The sequence below is a fragment of the Rhipicephalus sanguineus genome, chromosome 10 (genome assembly GCF_013339695.2).
Source record: "Rhipicephalus sanguineus isolate Rsan-2018 chromosome 10, BIME_Rsan_1.4, whole genome shotgun sequence".
Lineage (NCBI taxonomy): Eukaryota > Metazoa > Arthropoda > Arachnida > Ixodida > Ixodidae > Rhipicephalus > Rhipicephalus sanguineus.
Genome location: NC_051185.1, coordinates 20,256,708 through 20,274,320, shown reverse-complemented (window position 1 = coordinate 20,274,320; position 17,613 = coordinate 20,256,708). Strand labels below are relative to the sequence as shown.

Genomic DNA, 17,613 nt, shown 5'->3' with positions numbered 1-17,613 from the left:
CGTATTTTCAGTAGTCGCAAAATTTACTATAGTAAAGGTATGTAGGTCGCTTATAAGAACTCGCCTTCGCTTATCGCAACTCGCGCTGCAGCAGCAAAAACGAACGCCAGCGTCAGCATCAGCGCGAGCCGGTGTCCAAGATGGTAGCCCACATAAAGCATTTCCTCGATTTCCTAAATGTTCCTGCGGAGAGCTTAAATATCCAGTTCAAAGAGCAGGTGAGCGACAGTTCGATCCGCCAACTCCGATCGGCGTTTCAAACCTCCAGCGTCGACATACGACGTTAGCGTAATACTGAACGGTGTTTGTCGTGTGTGTTTACGTGTTCATGACTGCTGTTTCTTTCACGCAGAACTTTCGCATCAGCGGCCCGCTTTGTTTGATCGCGCTGTCAATTCTGTATGAAGTGCGCGATAGATTGATCGCAGGGATGTTCAAATAGACAGCGTCGTAAACGAACCCCGCTGTGCATCCGTAACCTCGGGGTCTTCATTCATTGTTTTTGTTGTGTTATAGTTGACTCGTGTCATGGCCGAAAGTAAACCAGCTCCACGTAGACGGAGGCGCACTTCGCGGAAAGCGTAGCAACGTTTCCGACGTCGTAGTTTTGCGAAAGCTGCGTCGAAGTATGCTCCGGATTACGACGTACTCGGGTTGCGCTGGTTTTCAGGTGTGCGTACGGGAGATGTGACCTTGGGTTGTAGTTTAACGGCACCGGTAGCTCTTGAGACGGATGTATGTGTTATGCTCGAGTTTTGCCGCGTGGCGCAAAAAGAAAACTATCATCATCATGAATCCACACGCGCTCTCATCGTCCTCTTCTGCATCGCTACCGGAACACGTACGCCGATTTGTCCGGAGCGGGATGCAATACACTCAAACCTCATTGTAATGAAGTTACATCTTACATGAAAATACCTTCGTTATATCCGAAAATTCGTTATAGACGTCTATTGCTGACACTATGTATTGCAAGACTATTCTTCACTTACTTCGTTATAACCGATATTTCGTTATATCCGTGTTCGTTATATCGAGGTTTCAGTGTAACTGTGATGGGCGAGAGAACTAGTACAGAGAGGGAGAAAGGAAGAGAACGAGAGAAATAGAGAGAAGTAACTGAAGCAAAGGGAGAAAAAGATAGAAGGCGAGAGAACGACTAGAGAGAGAGAGAATGAGAAAAACAGAGGGAGAGAGAGGTGCCCACCAGCTTTGCTGTGACCCAGCATTGCGCAACTTAGGGCAAGCTGGGCTAATTTTGTTTGTTTGTTTGTTTAACGTCACCATGAAAACGTGCAGGTCCCCACGGTGAAGGTAGACTCTGGGATTGAACTAACAGGATGTGCGCCGATCGGACGCTACATCGCAGAGCAGTCTGAAAAAGGACGGGCCGTACTCGGTAAGGTGTTTTCACTTCCGTCGAGTTTCGAGTATGAAGAGCGGCGTTAAATTACGCCTCCATGAGTTGTGGCAGATGTGGCTTCCTGCTTTTATTTGGTGTTTTACGATGCAGTAGTTCAGTCGGGTGCCCAATCTTAAAGAAGGTAAAGCTAAACGAGCAGGAGTTAGACTGAAAGAATTACCATCTTACAAACTTGATTTGGGATCATGAACCAACTAACTCGCATCGCAGTCCTGTTAAGCTTACAAACACTCGTAATTCAAATCAATTTTACTGCAGAGTGATGAAAGATTTGTTCATTGCATTTCATACTCTCACAAGAGTAGCCGTAGACATGGAGCTAACAAATCTGCACTCTTCAAAAATAATGCTCAGTACGAATGTTGTTAAGCTGCTTAAAACCACTTTGTGAGACGTAGGCCATATTATTCATGTCATACTGTTATCACACTGTGGGAGCATAGTGAAGTGACTCACTTTCTCTGTTAATATTTGCCCCCAATGTCTCCACAAAACGGGGCTATGATAGCATGGTTATGCTAGTTTTACACATTGCCATAAAGCAAACAAGAATAACTTTACTGGGACGTGTGTTGCTTCAGATCCAATGTTTCAGGTTTCATTATTAGGAGTGTTTGCAACATTTCCATGACCTCCACGTTTCTGCACGTGGATACACTAAAAAGTCGCATTTGAATAGGTGACTGAAGAAGACACCAAAGCAGTTCTTTAAAACTCTATATTAATTCATTTTGTGGAAAGATCTTGACTACTGCAAGCAAGGAGGTTGAAACAAACTTCTGGAGTGGAGGCGGCGCGCCGCCGCTGAAGCCGACGACCGCCATATTCCTCCAGGCAGAAAACGTGTGGGTGGTCGCTTGGGCCCACGCGGAAGTTCCACAGATGGAGAATTTCTCCACTGCTCTGGTGACAAGCGAGTGTTGTGGATGTATCATTTTTTAGACTGCGATCCACAAAATAACCACATTTGCAATTTGTCGAAGATTGCCAAGCTGTATATAAAAAATGCCGGGCCTGCTCGGAGCGCGCAGCACAGTCACAGCGAAAGCTGGAAGAGCGGCCTTTCTAGAGCCCGTTCTAAGCTCTCTTGGGGAAACTAATACAAGCACACTTGCAAGGTACCCACTACGCCGCAAATCATAATTTTTGTGAAGTAGGAAAGCAATCACTATACGATTATTCGTTTTTCTGCGGATAAGTGAGGTACCCGCTACACATCTGTAAGGCATTATGTGAACTTTGTTGATGCTGCCTGTGGCTGATGACGAAGAATTATGGCTGAGCCTTTTGTAATGGATTTGAAGCAATTAACGACCCGGTCACTCGTTGTGCAATTAGCATTGTGTGACGTCTGGTCATTATTTTACTCTTCTGACACGCTATATTACACATTTTACGCGATTCCTTGCCCGACATGACGCCTGTAAGGATGTTTTCGCAAAGGAGTTCCAGTCACTAACGTGGCTCTGTGGTAGAATACTCGACTGCCACGCAGAGGACCCGGGTTCAAATCCCATCTGAGCCTGTTTATTTTTATTTATTTCATTTTTTCCTATTTCGCACGATAATGGTTACGGATACCGGCGGCGGTGGTGGACAACTACCTTACTGCTGTTGTGATCTGATAACAGCTTTTGCTGTAAAATCAGGCTTCAACACATTTCAAAAGAAGTCAACCGGAAAAAAAATTCGGCAGATCTCATGCGTTGTGGGAATCTGTTTCCTGCGAACCAGTCAGCGAGTACTTTTATGCTGTATTTTATGGCTTTGAGCCAAGCATTACGAGTTCGAGTTCAAGCCAAGCATTACGAGGATCAACGTGTTTTTGTAAGTGTAGTAGCTGTGTGGACATCGTGGACTTACCAGGCACGTCGACAACACTGGCGTTTAAAGGGCAACTTTATGGTGCGACGTAACGTCGGCCCTCACGTTAGAGTACATACGTCAGTATTATTGAAACTAAGTGTACCTTATAGTGCAACCATGTGGATATCATACGTAACTTTCTTTAATGTATTCCTGTGGGGTCGAGCAATGCTTCAATATAGCTTGCTGAATCATAGGAATGAAATTTAATGTTTATTACACTGCTATAAAAGCGGAGCCAACACTGAAACCACAGACGTTAATCTGATATGAAGCCTGTATCGTAGGAGTACATACGTACTGTGTATTGCTTTTTTGCAAAATTAGATAGCCAGCACCACAACCACACTTGACGTTGCACCGACATTGCGCCTGCATAGGCTGTTTTTCCAAACCAGTCTATATACCTGACGTGCCTCTGTGGTAGAATACTTGATTGCCACGCAGAATGCTTGGGTTCGATTCCTGCTGTGATCCTAATATTTATTCTTTCCGTCCGTCAGGTCAACGCTGCCAATGTTGGTTTTTCTTAACACACTTGCATTTAAATTACTAATGTCTGTTCTCGCCGTTCCTAGGTAGATATAAACTGTCATATCACCTGTGGCACATAACCGTACACCGCGGCCCGTGGTGAACGGGTATGTGCCACACTTGTCTGCTGGAGAGGGTTTAACGACCTACGCGACAGGATTTCAACGTTATTCATGTCATGACCCGACGGTCATACTCGTCAAATCCTCTTACCCTCCCATGCCGATTTTGGTCTACACCAAGTTAAGGAGGCTATCATGAGAGCACCCAGGCGTAGGCGGCTAGGTAGACAGATTCGTAGATAGAAACTAGAGCACTGCACGGGCCGATTTTTCCGGGCCCGGCCCGAAAACGCCATGTTCCGGCCCGCCCGAGCCCGGCCCGGTGTTCTTAAATGTGGCCCGTACCCGGCCCGGGCCCGAAAGGTTTGGGCCCGGCCCGTTTCAGCTACTTATGCCTTAAGCATAAAGGAGACACGGTCCAACCTTCGGTGATTGTGAAGATACCTGCCGCACACCAGATATTATCTAGAGATTGTTTAAGGAACTTCTTTCAGTGTCACGACTTTCACTGGTACTGTGTATACTTTCTGATAATTACGCCCGTAACACTCTTGCGAAATAATTGCAGGGCAATATAAAATATAATTGGAGTCATAGCTGGCTGTTTCATGTACGCACGCAGTGCTAACCACGCAATCTTATTTTTGCATTTCCAAGAACGACTACAAAATACCTCCATAAAGTGGGAAAAATAAACATGGCAGACATTTTTAGTTTGAGTCTACATCAACTGCATACGAGCGAGGGATGTTGAGTAATAGAACAAGTCTCCTGCAAACTTCATCTATTGCACAATGCAATGAAAAAAGAAAACGTGCTCTAGCTGTTTCTGGGAGGAATACACCAGGCTGGGCAGCGTTACATAAAGCTGCCGTGTTGACTCCTCGGCAGGAAACTGCACCCAACGTACACTATGTTTTCGTGTTCAAAACAAGAAGGTTCTTCGTCCCACCCTTCTTCCCCGAGTCACCACCACTGCAGTGCCATAGATCTGTCAAAGCGAGGCACACCCGTTAGCGAGCGAGCCACCGTCCTCGCTGTTCCCAGAAGGTGGCCGTCTCGTCGTCTTCGTGTGACCACCTTCGATCTTTGAAAATGTTACGCCTTAAAGCAAGACCGGACTAAGGGATTCCACACCAACTGTCTATTAGAGCGCCAAAGTGAACACATCTTATATACACTAATCTAGGCACTTTACCGTTTCCTTACACGGTGCCCAAGAACGTCTTTCACTCACTATAACAGAGGAAACTTATATTAGGCGTTTCTTGAAATTACGTGTAGCATACCGATGGAGCAAAATTGTAGACGTCTTGTACTGTGCAATTTCTGTGCACGCCAATGTACTCCAGGTGGTTTAAATTACCCGGAGACCTCAACAACGGCGTCTCATATAGCCTTGGTCACTTCGGAGAGTTAAACCCCACAAAACAACAAAAACAAAGCCAAACAACGTACACACGCAATCATACAGATACGTATGAGACCCTGGCCTAATACGGGCCTGGCTCAGGCCCGAGCCCAACCCAAGCCCGAGCCCGACCCGAGCCCGAAGATCACGGGCCTGAGCACAGCCCGGGCCCGATCCAACTATCCCTTACCCGGCCCGGCCCGGGCTTTCGGGCCGGTCCGGCCCCGTGCAGTGCTCTAATAGAAACGCTGAATGTGCCAAAGGTTCACTAAGAAATGCTTCGCATTTAAAACTCCAAGAGTGGAGTAAGAACGTAGCTGACAAGGACTGCTATTTTTAAAACTTTGTAGACGAGCGTAAAGAAGAGCTGCAGCAAGCTAGTCAATTAATCTGCTTTCGTATCTCTTATTTTGCTGTGTTTACTTTTTAAGGGCACGTGTTTCATATGGTTAGTTTCCTGATTGTCTGCATTATGCGTAAACAAGAGCTGCAGCAAACTGGTCAAATGGTCTGCTTTTGTATCTTTTCTTTTGCTGTGTTTAGTTTTTAAGGGCGCGTGTTTCGTACGGTTAGTTTCATGACTGTCTGCATTATGATGCATTTTGAAGTTATCGTGAATTTGTTGCTTTATCGATTCATGTGTAAACCACATTGTACATGCTTCTTTCTTCTTTTGAAATTGTATAAAAGCCGGGGATGAATAAAATCTTATGTACCACTTATTAACACCACCATGTGCTTCATTTTGGAAAGAAAAAAATTTGGCCAAATAAGTGACATTATCTGTCCAGTTCTCGTGCTGAAACGCCTCTGTGAAAGCTCACAGTTACGCTGCCTGCGCTGCCTCTTGCCTGGAGCAAGATGGCTGCCAACCAGTTTCCCAGGCTTCACCCGCTCGCGTGGCGCGTATAGGGGACCTCCACTCCAGAAGTTTTTTTTTTAACCTCCTTGACTGCAAGTCATATGAGAGACCTGACTTCTTTTTTAACCATTACTGCAACCACAGTGCCAATTATGTAAGTGTTAAGCACTGGTTTTGAAATATTTTCTCGGATCAGGGTATAGCAAATCTTCTCAAAACTTGACGAGCTCAGTCTCATTATTTCAGAGTGCATTGTGAATTTACTTTTACCAACGAAGACTTGCTAGGAGACAACCTTAAAGGGGTACTGACACAAAAATTTTGGCCTCGCGTTTTTTTGCTGCAATGTGTTGCTGGGGGCCTGTTAGTCATAACACGGCACATCGTTTGCTGCAGCGCGCGACAGATAATTAATTACAGGCTCCTCATTACCGACCAGTGTCAGTTTCGGTTTCAAAAACGACAAGCCTCCGGGTGCAACTATCACCACCTAGCGGCTGCAGCGCTCGATCACGTCAGCACACAGAAGTGTGACGCACTTCCGCGCTGTTCGCGTCGTCTCCTCGCATTCGCACGCTTGCCGCACGTGCTGCGCAATGACGTCGCCATCATCGTCCTCGTTATCGTCGTCCTCCTCATCGTCGTCTGTTGGCGACGATTTCCTTGAGACACCAACAGCGCAGCGGCGAGCAACGCTTATAGATCCAGGTCAGTTGCAAAACTGAGCGATGTTGCGCGGCGCTGCCGCTATCAGCGACAGATGTGGCGCTGCTGTCGCAACAGGATTCACTCACTCCACTCTCTTCAGCCAGCGGTGAATGTTGCGGTGCATTAGTATCAGTGGAGGCTGCTTTCTGCGTGAACAGTTTTACGCTTTCCGGACTGTCCCGACTTTTCATACAGCGTCCTGAGTCATCCCTGTCGGGACAGCTATATATATGTCCGGGATTTATTCGGGTGTCTTGCGTGTCTTCACCATGCCGACATATTGTGTTCCCGGCTGTACGAGCGGTTACAGGAAATCCGAGACATCACGACGTTTCTTTTGTGCCTAGGGTCACTAACTCTTCAATGAAGGGAGGCGGGGTAAACTAACATAGGGAGCCAGCGAATTCAGTTTTCTTAATTGCGGTATTGGCGGCCTCTTGAAGTTGTACTTCAGCTGCCTACGTGCTGCTCGCAACATTTCCTCTTGCTGGAGAGTGTACTCGTAAAAGTTGTCGCGCTTCATGCCGAAATTCAGCCAAAGTATTTAAAGACCTTCGAATCCACCGCTAGCCACCGCAACATTGCTTCGTGCGTGCTATTCGTCAGAACATCGTGTTCTGGAACGTGACGTGCATTGTCGGGTGTGCGTTGGATCACATAAAAATTTTTAACTGGATGGTCCCGAATAAATCCCGGACATATAGGTGTCCCGACAGGGACGACTCAGGACGCTGTATGAAAAGTCGGGACAGTCCCGCGAAGTCCGAGACGGCTGGTAACCCTATTTGTGCCCCGCGTGATCCGGACCAGCGAAAAAGCGTATGCATTCATGTTTCACTTTTTGAGCGCACAATTGAACAAAGACGAGAAAGCGACGCGGACACAGCGCTTGGCGTCCGCGTCGCTTTTCGTCCTTGTTCAATTGTGCGCTCAAAAGTGAAACATGAAACGAACCAGCGAGTGGCATGGGATCGCGCCATTCCTCGTGAGGATAAGAAACTGACCGACACATCACGTATATGTGTGCATGATATGCACCTTCACGAGGAAGACATCCTGAAGACTTTCACTCATATGGTCTATGGTAAGAATTAAGGCTGAAATCGCCAGCGGAAAGGAGCCTCGTGAGGATATGCGTCCCAACGATATTCCCGAACTTGCCTTGATTTCAGTGATTCTAAAAATTGTGCTGTAAATAATATTTTACACTAAATTAGAGCTGTTTTGATGAGGTTTAATGCTTGAGACTGCAAATAAATCGTGCCGTTTGTTTGCATCACACTAGACATGCCATATCTCAAAAATCGTTTCACTGCATTGCGTGTAAAATAATAGATTTTTTTTTTCTGTAGCAGGACTGAAAGTGTGGCGTGCGGCTATTTTACCGCTCAATGATTGCGAATAACGACAGCCGCGATACAGAGTGAAAACGCCTCACTTCAAAAAATATAAAGTGAAGAATTATCGGAAAGAAAACAGCGCAAAAAAGGCGGACAACCAGAAAAAGGAATGCACAAACAACAGCGCTGACTTACAACAAAGATTTATTCGTTAACACCGCGCAATACTTGCACAGTCCAAAACAAAAAGAAGGAAGTACCAACACGCCCAAGCATCCACTTTAGCTAAAGAATTACGCTACGGGAATGCGTCATATAGTTAATTTCTTATAGGGTAATGGAAAGACTCGTATGTTATGCTATCAAGCATCAGTTATCGTGGGCAGTCTAGAAAGCCATAGCTTTACTGACTTTACCTTACCGCTGCTAAGTATTACTCAGGTTTACGCTGCAGCGGCAGCGCAACGAAAAATCTCGATAATATACAGTCGGCGATCTAAACAACGAAGCCCATTCTGAACGGCTGGCTCGGCGTCTTGCCACGCACACTACGCGTTTTCGTCTGCTAGCGGAAGCTTGTTGCGTCGCCAGCGCCACCAAACCGGAAGCTGCCCCGGCGCCGCGCGACGGGTTGGCTGACGCGGGGAGTTTTGCAACTTACCTGGTTCTATAAACGTTGGCGGCGAGCGCGTCAAAACAAAAATGGCGGCTACGACGTCATCACAACTTGTTGTACCGGCTACAACGGTTACGTAGGGGAAGTAGGGGGGTCACCTCGGGTCACCTCCGAGGGTGTCAATGCAATAGGTGCGCCCTATAATGCTGGATCGCGCACGCAAACTTCAATATTCATATAAAATACTTTCCAAGCTTTATTCGCTGTCGATATTTCGCAGATGGTACACGCACATACACGGAAATCGATCCAGCAGGCTATCTCGGCCGCGAAATTTTGTGTCAGTACCCCTTTAATTAAGCATAATGAAAGTGTAAGCCATAAGAATAACAGGTAAGAAGGGAATGCCCTGGTTGTTTCCATGTTCAGCACATATAATCTTGTTATCCTGAACTGATTATCCCATTACCTCCAGCGCAGGGTAGCAAATCAGATATTTGTTCTGGTTGTTCTTCCTTGTCTTTCTTCAATCTCCCAACTGATCTTGCACATAAACATGCGGATTACTTGTCAGTGCCTTGTGCTTATCACTCTGCTAATACTGTCACGTTCGTTGCAGGAAAAAATGCCCAGGAACGAGCTCTCATCCAACAGTGGCTTGAGTACGTGGCCGTCCGCAGCGAAAACGGCCTGCTCTCGTCGGATACAGCTCACAGTACACTACAAGTATGATCCCCTCTCTACTACACGTCATACTGTTTATTATTTCTCTTCGCTTCACACTGATATTCGCCTGCAAATTCAGGATGCCTGCAATTTTTTTCAATGTCGTCAGATCAGCTAACAAGCCTGCAGTTCTCAATTGCAATATCTTTCTGCCTTGGTGGCACTTCCGTAGCTGTAACAGACCACCAGTTGTCTGCTCACCGCATTACAGGTCGTGGTCAGCTAAGCTTGTTCATCTTACTTTCAGCTGCAGCACTATCAGGTGCAGCTGTTTGCTGTCACATGGAATATTCACGAAAGACGTTGCTGCAAGTTACATACTGCCTGACGCCTTCTTTATTTGCACAAATGTCAATGCACATCTTTATGCAGTAGCTTTTAGTATTACTTAATTACTCGGCAAAAACTTCGGCTTTTCTACGTCTTCACAGCAGCAGAGTGCAATTCGCCTTTTCCATTTTCCTGTGCTGCCCTCTGCCATCTTGGTAGGGGCCGGGGCAACCGGTATTGCCTGAACGAAGGCCTCCGAGATGAACGGGCGCTTCGCGACTTTTTCGCTAGGGGAAGGGCGAATGCACCTTGGCATCGTGAAAGAGGCGGGTTGCGTTCGCAGTTGTGCAAGTTTATTGCTCTCTTCTTTTTTTCTTTGTACGGTGTTTTGCAATCACTAATGCAGAAGAGGATACAGCAACAGAAATGCAGAAAACACGCTACCTCATTTTGGGTGACTTACGAACAGAATGGCTGTGGTGTTGCTTCTGTGTCCTACAGCTACTGTCTATACACTCAAACCCGGATATATCGAATATGAAGGGGATCACAAAAGAGCTCTGTATATAACTTGATATATAAAATATCTTATAGCACACTGAAAATATATTCAAAGGGATGATACTTTGGAAAATCGACGAACCCAGCCTTTGAAAGACACGTACACAAGAAGAGAAGTTTTGATGACCACACACGCTGGGACTAGCAACAGTTTAATAAAATAACAGCCACTAGAGAGAAAACCCCTCTTCTTGTGTACGTTTCTTTCAAGGCTGGGTTCGTCAATTTTCCAAGCTATGTACCAACAGGCCCATGACCAGACTTTTCTATGGGATGTTACAACTATTGAATATACACAATAATTCGTTATATGCTGGTTTGATTCTAGTAGAGAACAGTCAAAAAGCTGCGAAGTCGCTTGGGAGGAACTTGAACAATACATGTAGGGGCATGGTGTAGCATTTCCTGCACATTCCAATTGCAGGAAGTTGCAGTAATTTGCAATACAGTGGTGCTCCGTTACTATAAAATTAGCTTCTCATGACTCGCCAAAGGAAGGTATTGTTGACTACAGTTCAGTTTTATCACATGTGTATTTTTGATGTCTGGCTATGTTCTGCAGAGCATGTGTAAGGCCACAGTAGGTGAACACTTACCCAACAATGAAATACAAACAGCGAAAGATTAGGATTTGTTATTCTGCATCAGTGCAGATAGGTGTGCAGTACTCACACATTGAAAAGTCCATTTTTTTAGTACTATAACGACTACTATGAGTAATTGCTCGTGATAACTGTGTGATGTTGCTGTAAATCTGGCCGCTAAAGGTAATGTTGGCTCTGATATAATTGCTCGAGTCAAAATTATGTGGATATGACATGAACTGTAGATGATGGAAACAAAAGTACCGTATTTTCTCACATGTAACCCGCACCAAGAAACGGGAAAATGTGCTTAGCAAGTTGGGGTGTGTGTTATATGCTGGGGCGGGTTATGTGCGAGAAAATACGGTATGCACATTACTTAGTCCTACATTTTCATGTTTCAATGCGTGAGTACTGCACATCTTATTTATGCTGTTACTAGTCATACCTGGCTGGTGGCACTTGGTGCAATTAGTAGATCCTTGTCTCTAGAGTAGAAAAATATACGTCAAGCCTGCATCCTTATATAATTATGTATTTAACAAGGATGAACTGAGATAGGACTTTCACCTTCTTGTTCAGTAATTGCTCCGACCTTGCGATTTGCCCATTGCACAAGCCTAACATTTGACATTGGTTTAACATTTCAGGAGCTCGACAGTTACCTAGCGGACCGATGTTTCTTTGTGGGCATCTCGCTCACTCTGGCCGACGTTTTCCTCTACTACAGTCTTCATCCCACTGTTGTAAGCTCTCGGCGTTTTGCTTTTTTCGTCTCTGTATTCTCGTTAAACACTTTGGCTGTTGCTGGCACCATGTGTTTACCGAAGGAGCATGGCAAAATCGTCTGTAACTATTAGTAGTGGTGCAGCAACTGAAAATGTTTGGAATCTCACCCTTAAGCCTACTTTTGTTTCATAGCAAAAGGTCTTCATTCCCATTAGCATGTCCTTTCTGTAGAGCAGTGTACAGTACTAGTTTTTTTTGGTAACTACCATGTTATCTTTTTGTGCCGAAATTATCAAAATTTGCTATGCATTGTGATTACACCATCAGGTCAAGGACAGCTAGCTTGAGCAATTTTATCAAAATGTCATACAAATGTCTGCGTACAAACCTTGATGGGTTCCGAGTGTCGTCTCATTACACATGAAAGGCATATTTGTAAAGCTTCTACAACCCTGAAAATATGCGCCAGCACTCCTCTGGAGATAGCTTGGAATGCTGTTCTATAACAGCTGCTAGAAACCCTCCATCTTGGTGTTTCTGAATGCAGTGTTTGTCACTTTTCATTTGTTGTTCAACTCGGTCTCTGCTTGCTCTTTCAGTCGTCACTGACATTCAAGGACAAAGAGAAGTATGGCCATCTCTGCCGTTGGTTTGACCTGGTGAGTTCTGCCTGTCTGTGTACCTGTACAGTGAAGCTGTCTTATTCTACTATGCCATCGTTGTCCTGTGCCATCGTCATCCTCATAGTAGTAAAAGTAGTAGTAGTAGTAGTAGTAGTAGTAGTAGTAATAGTAGTAGGCGTCACGCAAGTCACGTGACTAGAGGAGGGAGTTAATACACTCAAACCTCGTTATAACAAAGTCACACCTGCCACAAAAATAGCTTATAGGAAAATTCGTTATAAACGTTTATTTTTAACACTGTATCTATGACAAGACTATTCTTCATTTACTTCGTTATAACCGATAATTCGTTATATCCGTGTTCGTTATATCGAGGTTAGAGTGTCAATTCATAAAATGAAATAACTTTCCTTGGCGAGGCAGGGTTTGAACTCGCGCGTTGGGGTTCAAAGGCAAGTGTCATAGCCACTGGGCTATACACTCACACTTGCAGAACATGAACTTATGGTAAACATATGAATGCTTTGTACCGACAAAGGAAAGAAGTGGAAATTTTAAGGGCTCGTTTATCTGTTATACACAATATTAATGAGCATTAACAGATAATAATGCCAAGGAAAGTATAGGGGATGTTATTAGTAGTAAGTCTAATGTAAATGTGAAGAAAGAAAAGTGGACGAAAAGATAGCTTGCCGCGGGCAGGGACCGAACCTGCAACCTTCGAATAACGCGTCCGATGCTCTACCAACTGAGCTACCACGGCGGCCATCCCCCCGTCCACTTTTATGGGGTATATATGTGTATTTAAACGTAGGAGTGTTAGTCAGCCGATCGCAGCCGTGGCGGTGAGTGTGGAACACACTTTTTTCAGCCTGTTGGCGTCACGTAGCACGTGAACTTATTACGAGTTGGCAGCTGACCAATAAACCCTCGCACACTACCTGAAAGTAACACAGCTGAAAGTCAGAATACTTGCTGTGAGCGCTTCATTTAACTATTTTCTCAAAATTAACAAGAAGGCACAAGCCTAGTGGTACTTTCTGTACAAAATACCGGGAAAGCAATTCGCGCTTTCTTTTGAGACTTACATTAATTGTAATAAACCAAGGCAAGGCTCCTGGGCATGTAAGAGGGTCATGTCGGTAACAGGGAGCGCACACTTGGCAGGATTCCATTTGCGCCAGTGGCAAATCACGTGACATGAGACGTTCGCTGAAACACCATTGCCTTAGCTCACATGATCTCGCTTTGACCAATGAGGTGTAAGCGTGTGCATTTAAAATCTAGTGGCACCACATGATCTCGCTAGCCAATCACACACATTCACGTGCTTACTGCTTCACTGTCTTACGGTTTCCACGGCGTGGAACTGGCTAGAATTTTTTTTACTATTCCTACACATGTAAATTGAACGGTTTGGTTGATGAGGTGTCCTCGGCTGTTTTCACAACACAGGTTCAATACCAAGAAGGTCTTCGGCAGAATCTCCCACTCGTGATCTTCAGCAAGACACGGCTGTACGTCTAACGTCACGTCCCGGCAACGCTTCCCTGAATACAACGTCATGGGGCACACATCTCCATCACGGCACCTTCTACGATTGCGTACTTTATTGTGATCATTGCCGACGTCTTTTTCCGTTCTGCAATCTGTAATTCTTTTGTGGGCCAAACTCAGAACTGGCATGCTCGTTCGTCGCCCTAACGCTGACTTGCAGGGTTGTTAGACCACTGGTTTGAAAAGGGCGGTTTTGGTAGAGATACATATAATTGGACATGTTAGGGCAAATTCACACTAAGAATTGACACTGGTCACATGACCAACCTTAACTGGTAACAAAGTGGCTGATTGATGTGACATTGACTTCTGGGGGTTATGACACCAATTCTCCCTGTGATTGGTAAGGGCAGGTGTGTACTGATGTCTGCTATCAATTGACACTGGTTCGTGATTGAACATGTCAAGGTTCATTCGCACCACTGGTTGCTAGAGGTTACAATGATTGCCTGACCGCGAATGGCTACAAACACACGGCAACCAATGTTCTCACCAGCAAGCATGACTCGCCCATTTCTCACGTGGGAATGCTTCATAATTGATGTAATGCTTGTGCTGCCACTACCACAGAACATAAGTGTTAGTGTACACCACTGCACAATTTGCTTGCCACTGATTGGTCCAGCGGGTTAGCGAATCCTGTTGCAAAGCTAAAGGATCGAGTAGTCACTCGCGAGCGAGAGATCCGGTGAAGTTGCTTTTGACCACTTGCAACCAACTTAGATGCGTGACCTCTGCAACTCGCAAGTGCGAATGCATCTCTAATTTGCAAAGGAGTATTCACATTTCTTTTCCGTCTCAGTTCTACATCGTACATTTGTGTCACATTTCAAGTTTATTAGAAGCATGTCAGTCCCTTTTTTGATGGTAACAGTTTTCATGTTTATGGTTTGTGAGGTGGCAGTTCACTTGTGATATCGTCAAAGGGTAGCTCCATTACGTGTCACGTCTTATTTGTCATGAGTGAGTGACGAACACATTGGTGTATGATGTCACATCCACGACATCACGGTCTCGGTCACTGCAATGCTTTTCACACCTTCACTACATGTACGCGGATGGCTTCATTCCTTCAAAAGGAATCTTCCCAAACTAATAGCGACTGAGTACGTGTGAATGACTTCCTGTGTGATGTAAAGATAGGTGGTGGTAATGTATTTATGATTGGCACAATGTTTTTTTTTTATCTCTTTTGCATAAGCAGTTGCTAAAAGTAGCTGCAAAGTCCTACTGTCCTTTTCTTTTTTTCCTCATCTGTCGCTCATCATATGTTGACATGTTTGTTTTTTCACTGAACGTACTGAGACAATTTCGGCGGTTTTTCAATTCACTGTGACCTGTTTGCTTATTTGTTATTTATGCACCCAGTGGTGGGTCTTTTTAAGCACACGCTTTGGACACTGAAAATTTTCTGTTCGCATGTAACATATTTATTAATTTGTTATAGTTTACTGTCATCCTGTTTTACGTTTCTTCCCACCTGTTTTACGTTTTTTCCTGCCATAGTAGCACTTCTGCGTGATATTTGTGAAGCAGCCTCACATGCAATTACGATCACACGTTAAGTTGTGCGGGGCGGTGTAATGTAATGTTTCTGCAAACATGTGTGCATGTACATGATTCGGTATTTGTGGTTAATTTCATAGCATTGTTATGTTCCGTACTGTTCGTCTATGTGTGTGGCTCGTGGCTAACGTATGGCAAGTGTCTACATAATCGTTGTGGAAGCTTTCGGCGAACAATATTGGTCAAACGAAAGATGTCTCGGGCTTGACTCTACGTTTTGACGAACGGGATCACCGTTGATCATTTCCAAGTCTCCAAATTTCTGTTAAGGATATCAATGGCTTGGTTTCCTAATGACTAATTTGAGAATGAGTTACGAATCTTGATGGTATCGTGATGCAGCTTTCTGTTTAGTTTCATTGTAATTTTCGCTGGGCACTTAATGTGACTATGTCATAATGGACTGTGCTAGTTTTCATCTGTCTAGCCAGTAAACAATTCTTGCACGCGAAATTCTTATTACCTCATACTGATTTCACGCCGCACATTCGATTTTCTGATCTCTCTCTTGTCTTCAATAAAAACCCTATCAGCAACCTTTTGTGCATTCTTATTTAAGGTTTCCTTATGCATTCATTTATGGCGTCTTTCTGAATCATAGTGATTGTTACACTCTTGCGCACTATTCTTAAGCAATCCGGACAGTAACACAAGAAAGATTTCCTTGTTGTGGCAACAAAACTTGTACAATGGCCTTAGACAATCACTACAGCACCCAAAGACAGCTAGCTGCCATGCATGTTCGATCACATTAGGATTAATGAGGTGCCCACGCCTGCACGCATGTTGTGATGTAGTGACCGCTGTGCCGAGATTTATACGCCCCCCCCCCCCCCCCCCCCCCCTCTTTTGCAGACAGGCGTTCATTCATACCACCCCCCCCCTCTACGCGCCGCGTTTTGGTACCCCCACCCCCCTCGAAATCGATATTCTGGATAAACACCTGCCACTGTGTACAGTGTGATTAATGGTCTAGCTGCGTTTAGAGCAACCAGCTACTCGATGCATGTAATGTACGCAAAGGCATTGTGATGCATGCAATGCCTTTCTTTGACTATATGATGAGTAAACGGAAAATGCACGCTAACGAATAGGAAACGACTTTATTGAGCTGCGCGACATTGTGGCGGTATTCTTGCTCAGTGAGGCGCGCATATGTATAATATATCGCGCATGTAGCGCCGGACGCACTATCGAGCGCGCGATCTTTGCATAGCGCAATCATTACTGACGATGCATTGCCTTGGGCGGCCGATGACAGCGAAAAGAAACGAAGAAACGCCGTGCGTCTGTGCGCGCACGTGTACGATTTCGCGTGTGTGTTTGTAAGTGGGGGTGATGTGGTGCGTGCGCGCGCGTTTGTTGTGGATCAGTGCGCATGCTCTGGATCGCGAAGGAAGCAAGAAAAAAAAAAGAAGACTAGGAGGGAGTATCACGTGACAATCTTAAAGGAACATTAAAGAGAAAAACGCTTTTCCTCGTATTAGTGAATTGCTCTGACAATTCCTAGATCGTCACCCTTGCCGCGAGAAGACGCTCGGTAAGCGAGAAAACGCGCAAAAAGAAAATGCGGGTGGCGACGCCACCATGAAGTTCCCGCATCGATCGCCGTGACGCCGTAGACTTTTACGGCGCGTACTAGGTCTTACATAGTTCCTAATCAGTAAAAATGATGTACATTGTCCCCCGAGGGTGCCACAGACTTCATATACCAAGTTTCAGGAATTTCGTTGAGCTAATGCCGCCCAAACTCTGGCCAAAATACGAAAAATACACTTCGAAATCCGTGACGACACGCGCGGAGAATTTGGGCGCGAAATTTAAACTTTGATCTTTATTTAACACCACCGTCATAGGTGTTAATGCACCTATGACGGTGGAGTTAACGACATTGGAGTTCTCGGAGTACGATTTATGAATCTAAACCGATTCATCGTTTCGCTTTAGTGTCCCTTTAAAGCCCAAGCCACCGCCGTGGTCCGGGCTTCTATTCTGGCCACTGTCAAATACCGCCATATTGTCAAGTGTCGTAACGGAGGCATCTTAAGCCAATCAGGAAGGCCGCGCAGCGGATCTCGCGGCCAATTAGAGTTGACAAGATAGCGAATTTGACAATGTCCGGAATATCACTCTTAATTAGGCTTGTCTAGGCTAGCAGTATCACGTGACGCTCCC

The 17,613-nt window shown here is 45.2% G+C and overlaps 1 protein-coding gene across 1 annotated transcript; it reads left to right on the top strand.

Annotated features, from left to right (window-relative positions):
- The first annotated feature begins 93 nt into the window (after positions 1-93).
- Positions 94-15,973, top strand: LOC119407209 (eukaryotic translation elongation factor 1 epsilon-1). The gene is made up of 6 exons (XM_037674087.2): positions 94-218; positions 1,300-1,399; positions 9,442-9,548; positions 11,614-11,709; positions 12,292-12,351; positions 13,771-15,973. The coding sequence occupies exons 1-6, from the start codon at positions 141-143 to the stop codon at positions 13,840-13,842; spliced, it is 513 nt and encodes a 170-aa protein (XP_037530015.1). The 5' UTR covers positions 94-140; the 3' UTR covers positions 13,843-15,973.
- Positions 15,974-17,613: the final 1,640 nt, after the last annotated feature.

What these genes read in the sequence shown, in the direction of transcription:
- LOC119407209 (XM_037674087.2), top strand. Translation starts at nt 141, where the DNA reads ATGGTAGCCCACATAAAGCATTTCCTCGATTTCCTAAATGTTCCTGCG. An exon ending in AAAAGGACGGGCCGTACTCG is followed by an intron (nt 1,400 to 9,441) that starts GTAAGGTGTTTT and finishes CGTTCGTTGCAG; the next exon opens with GAAAAAATGCCCAGGAACGA. An exon ending in CAGCTCACAGTACACTACAA is followed by an intron (nt 9,549 to 11,613) that starts GTATGATCCCCT and finishes TTAACATTTCAG; the next exon opens with GAGCTCGACAGTTACCTAGC.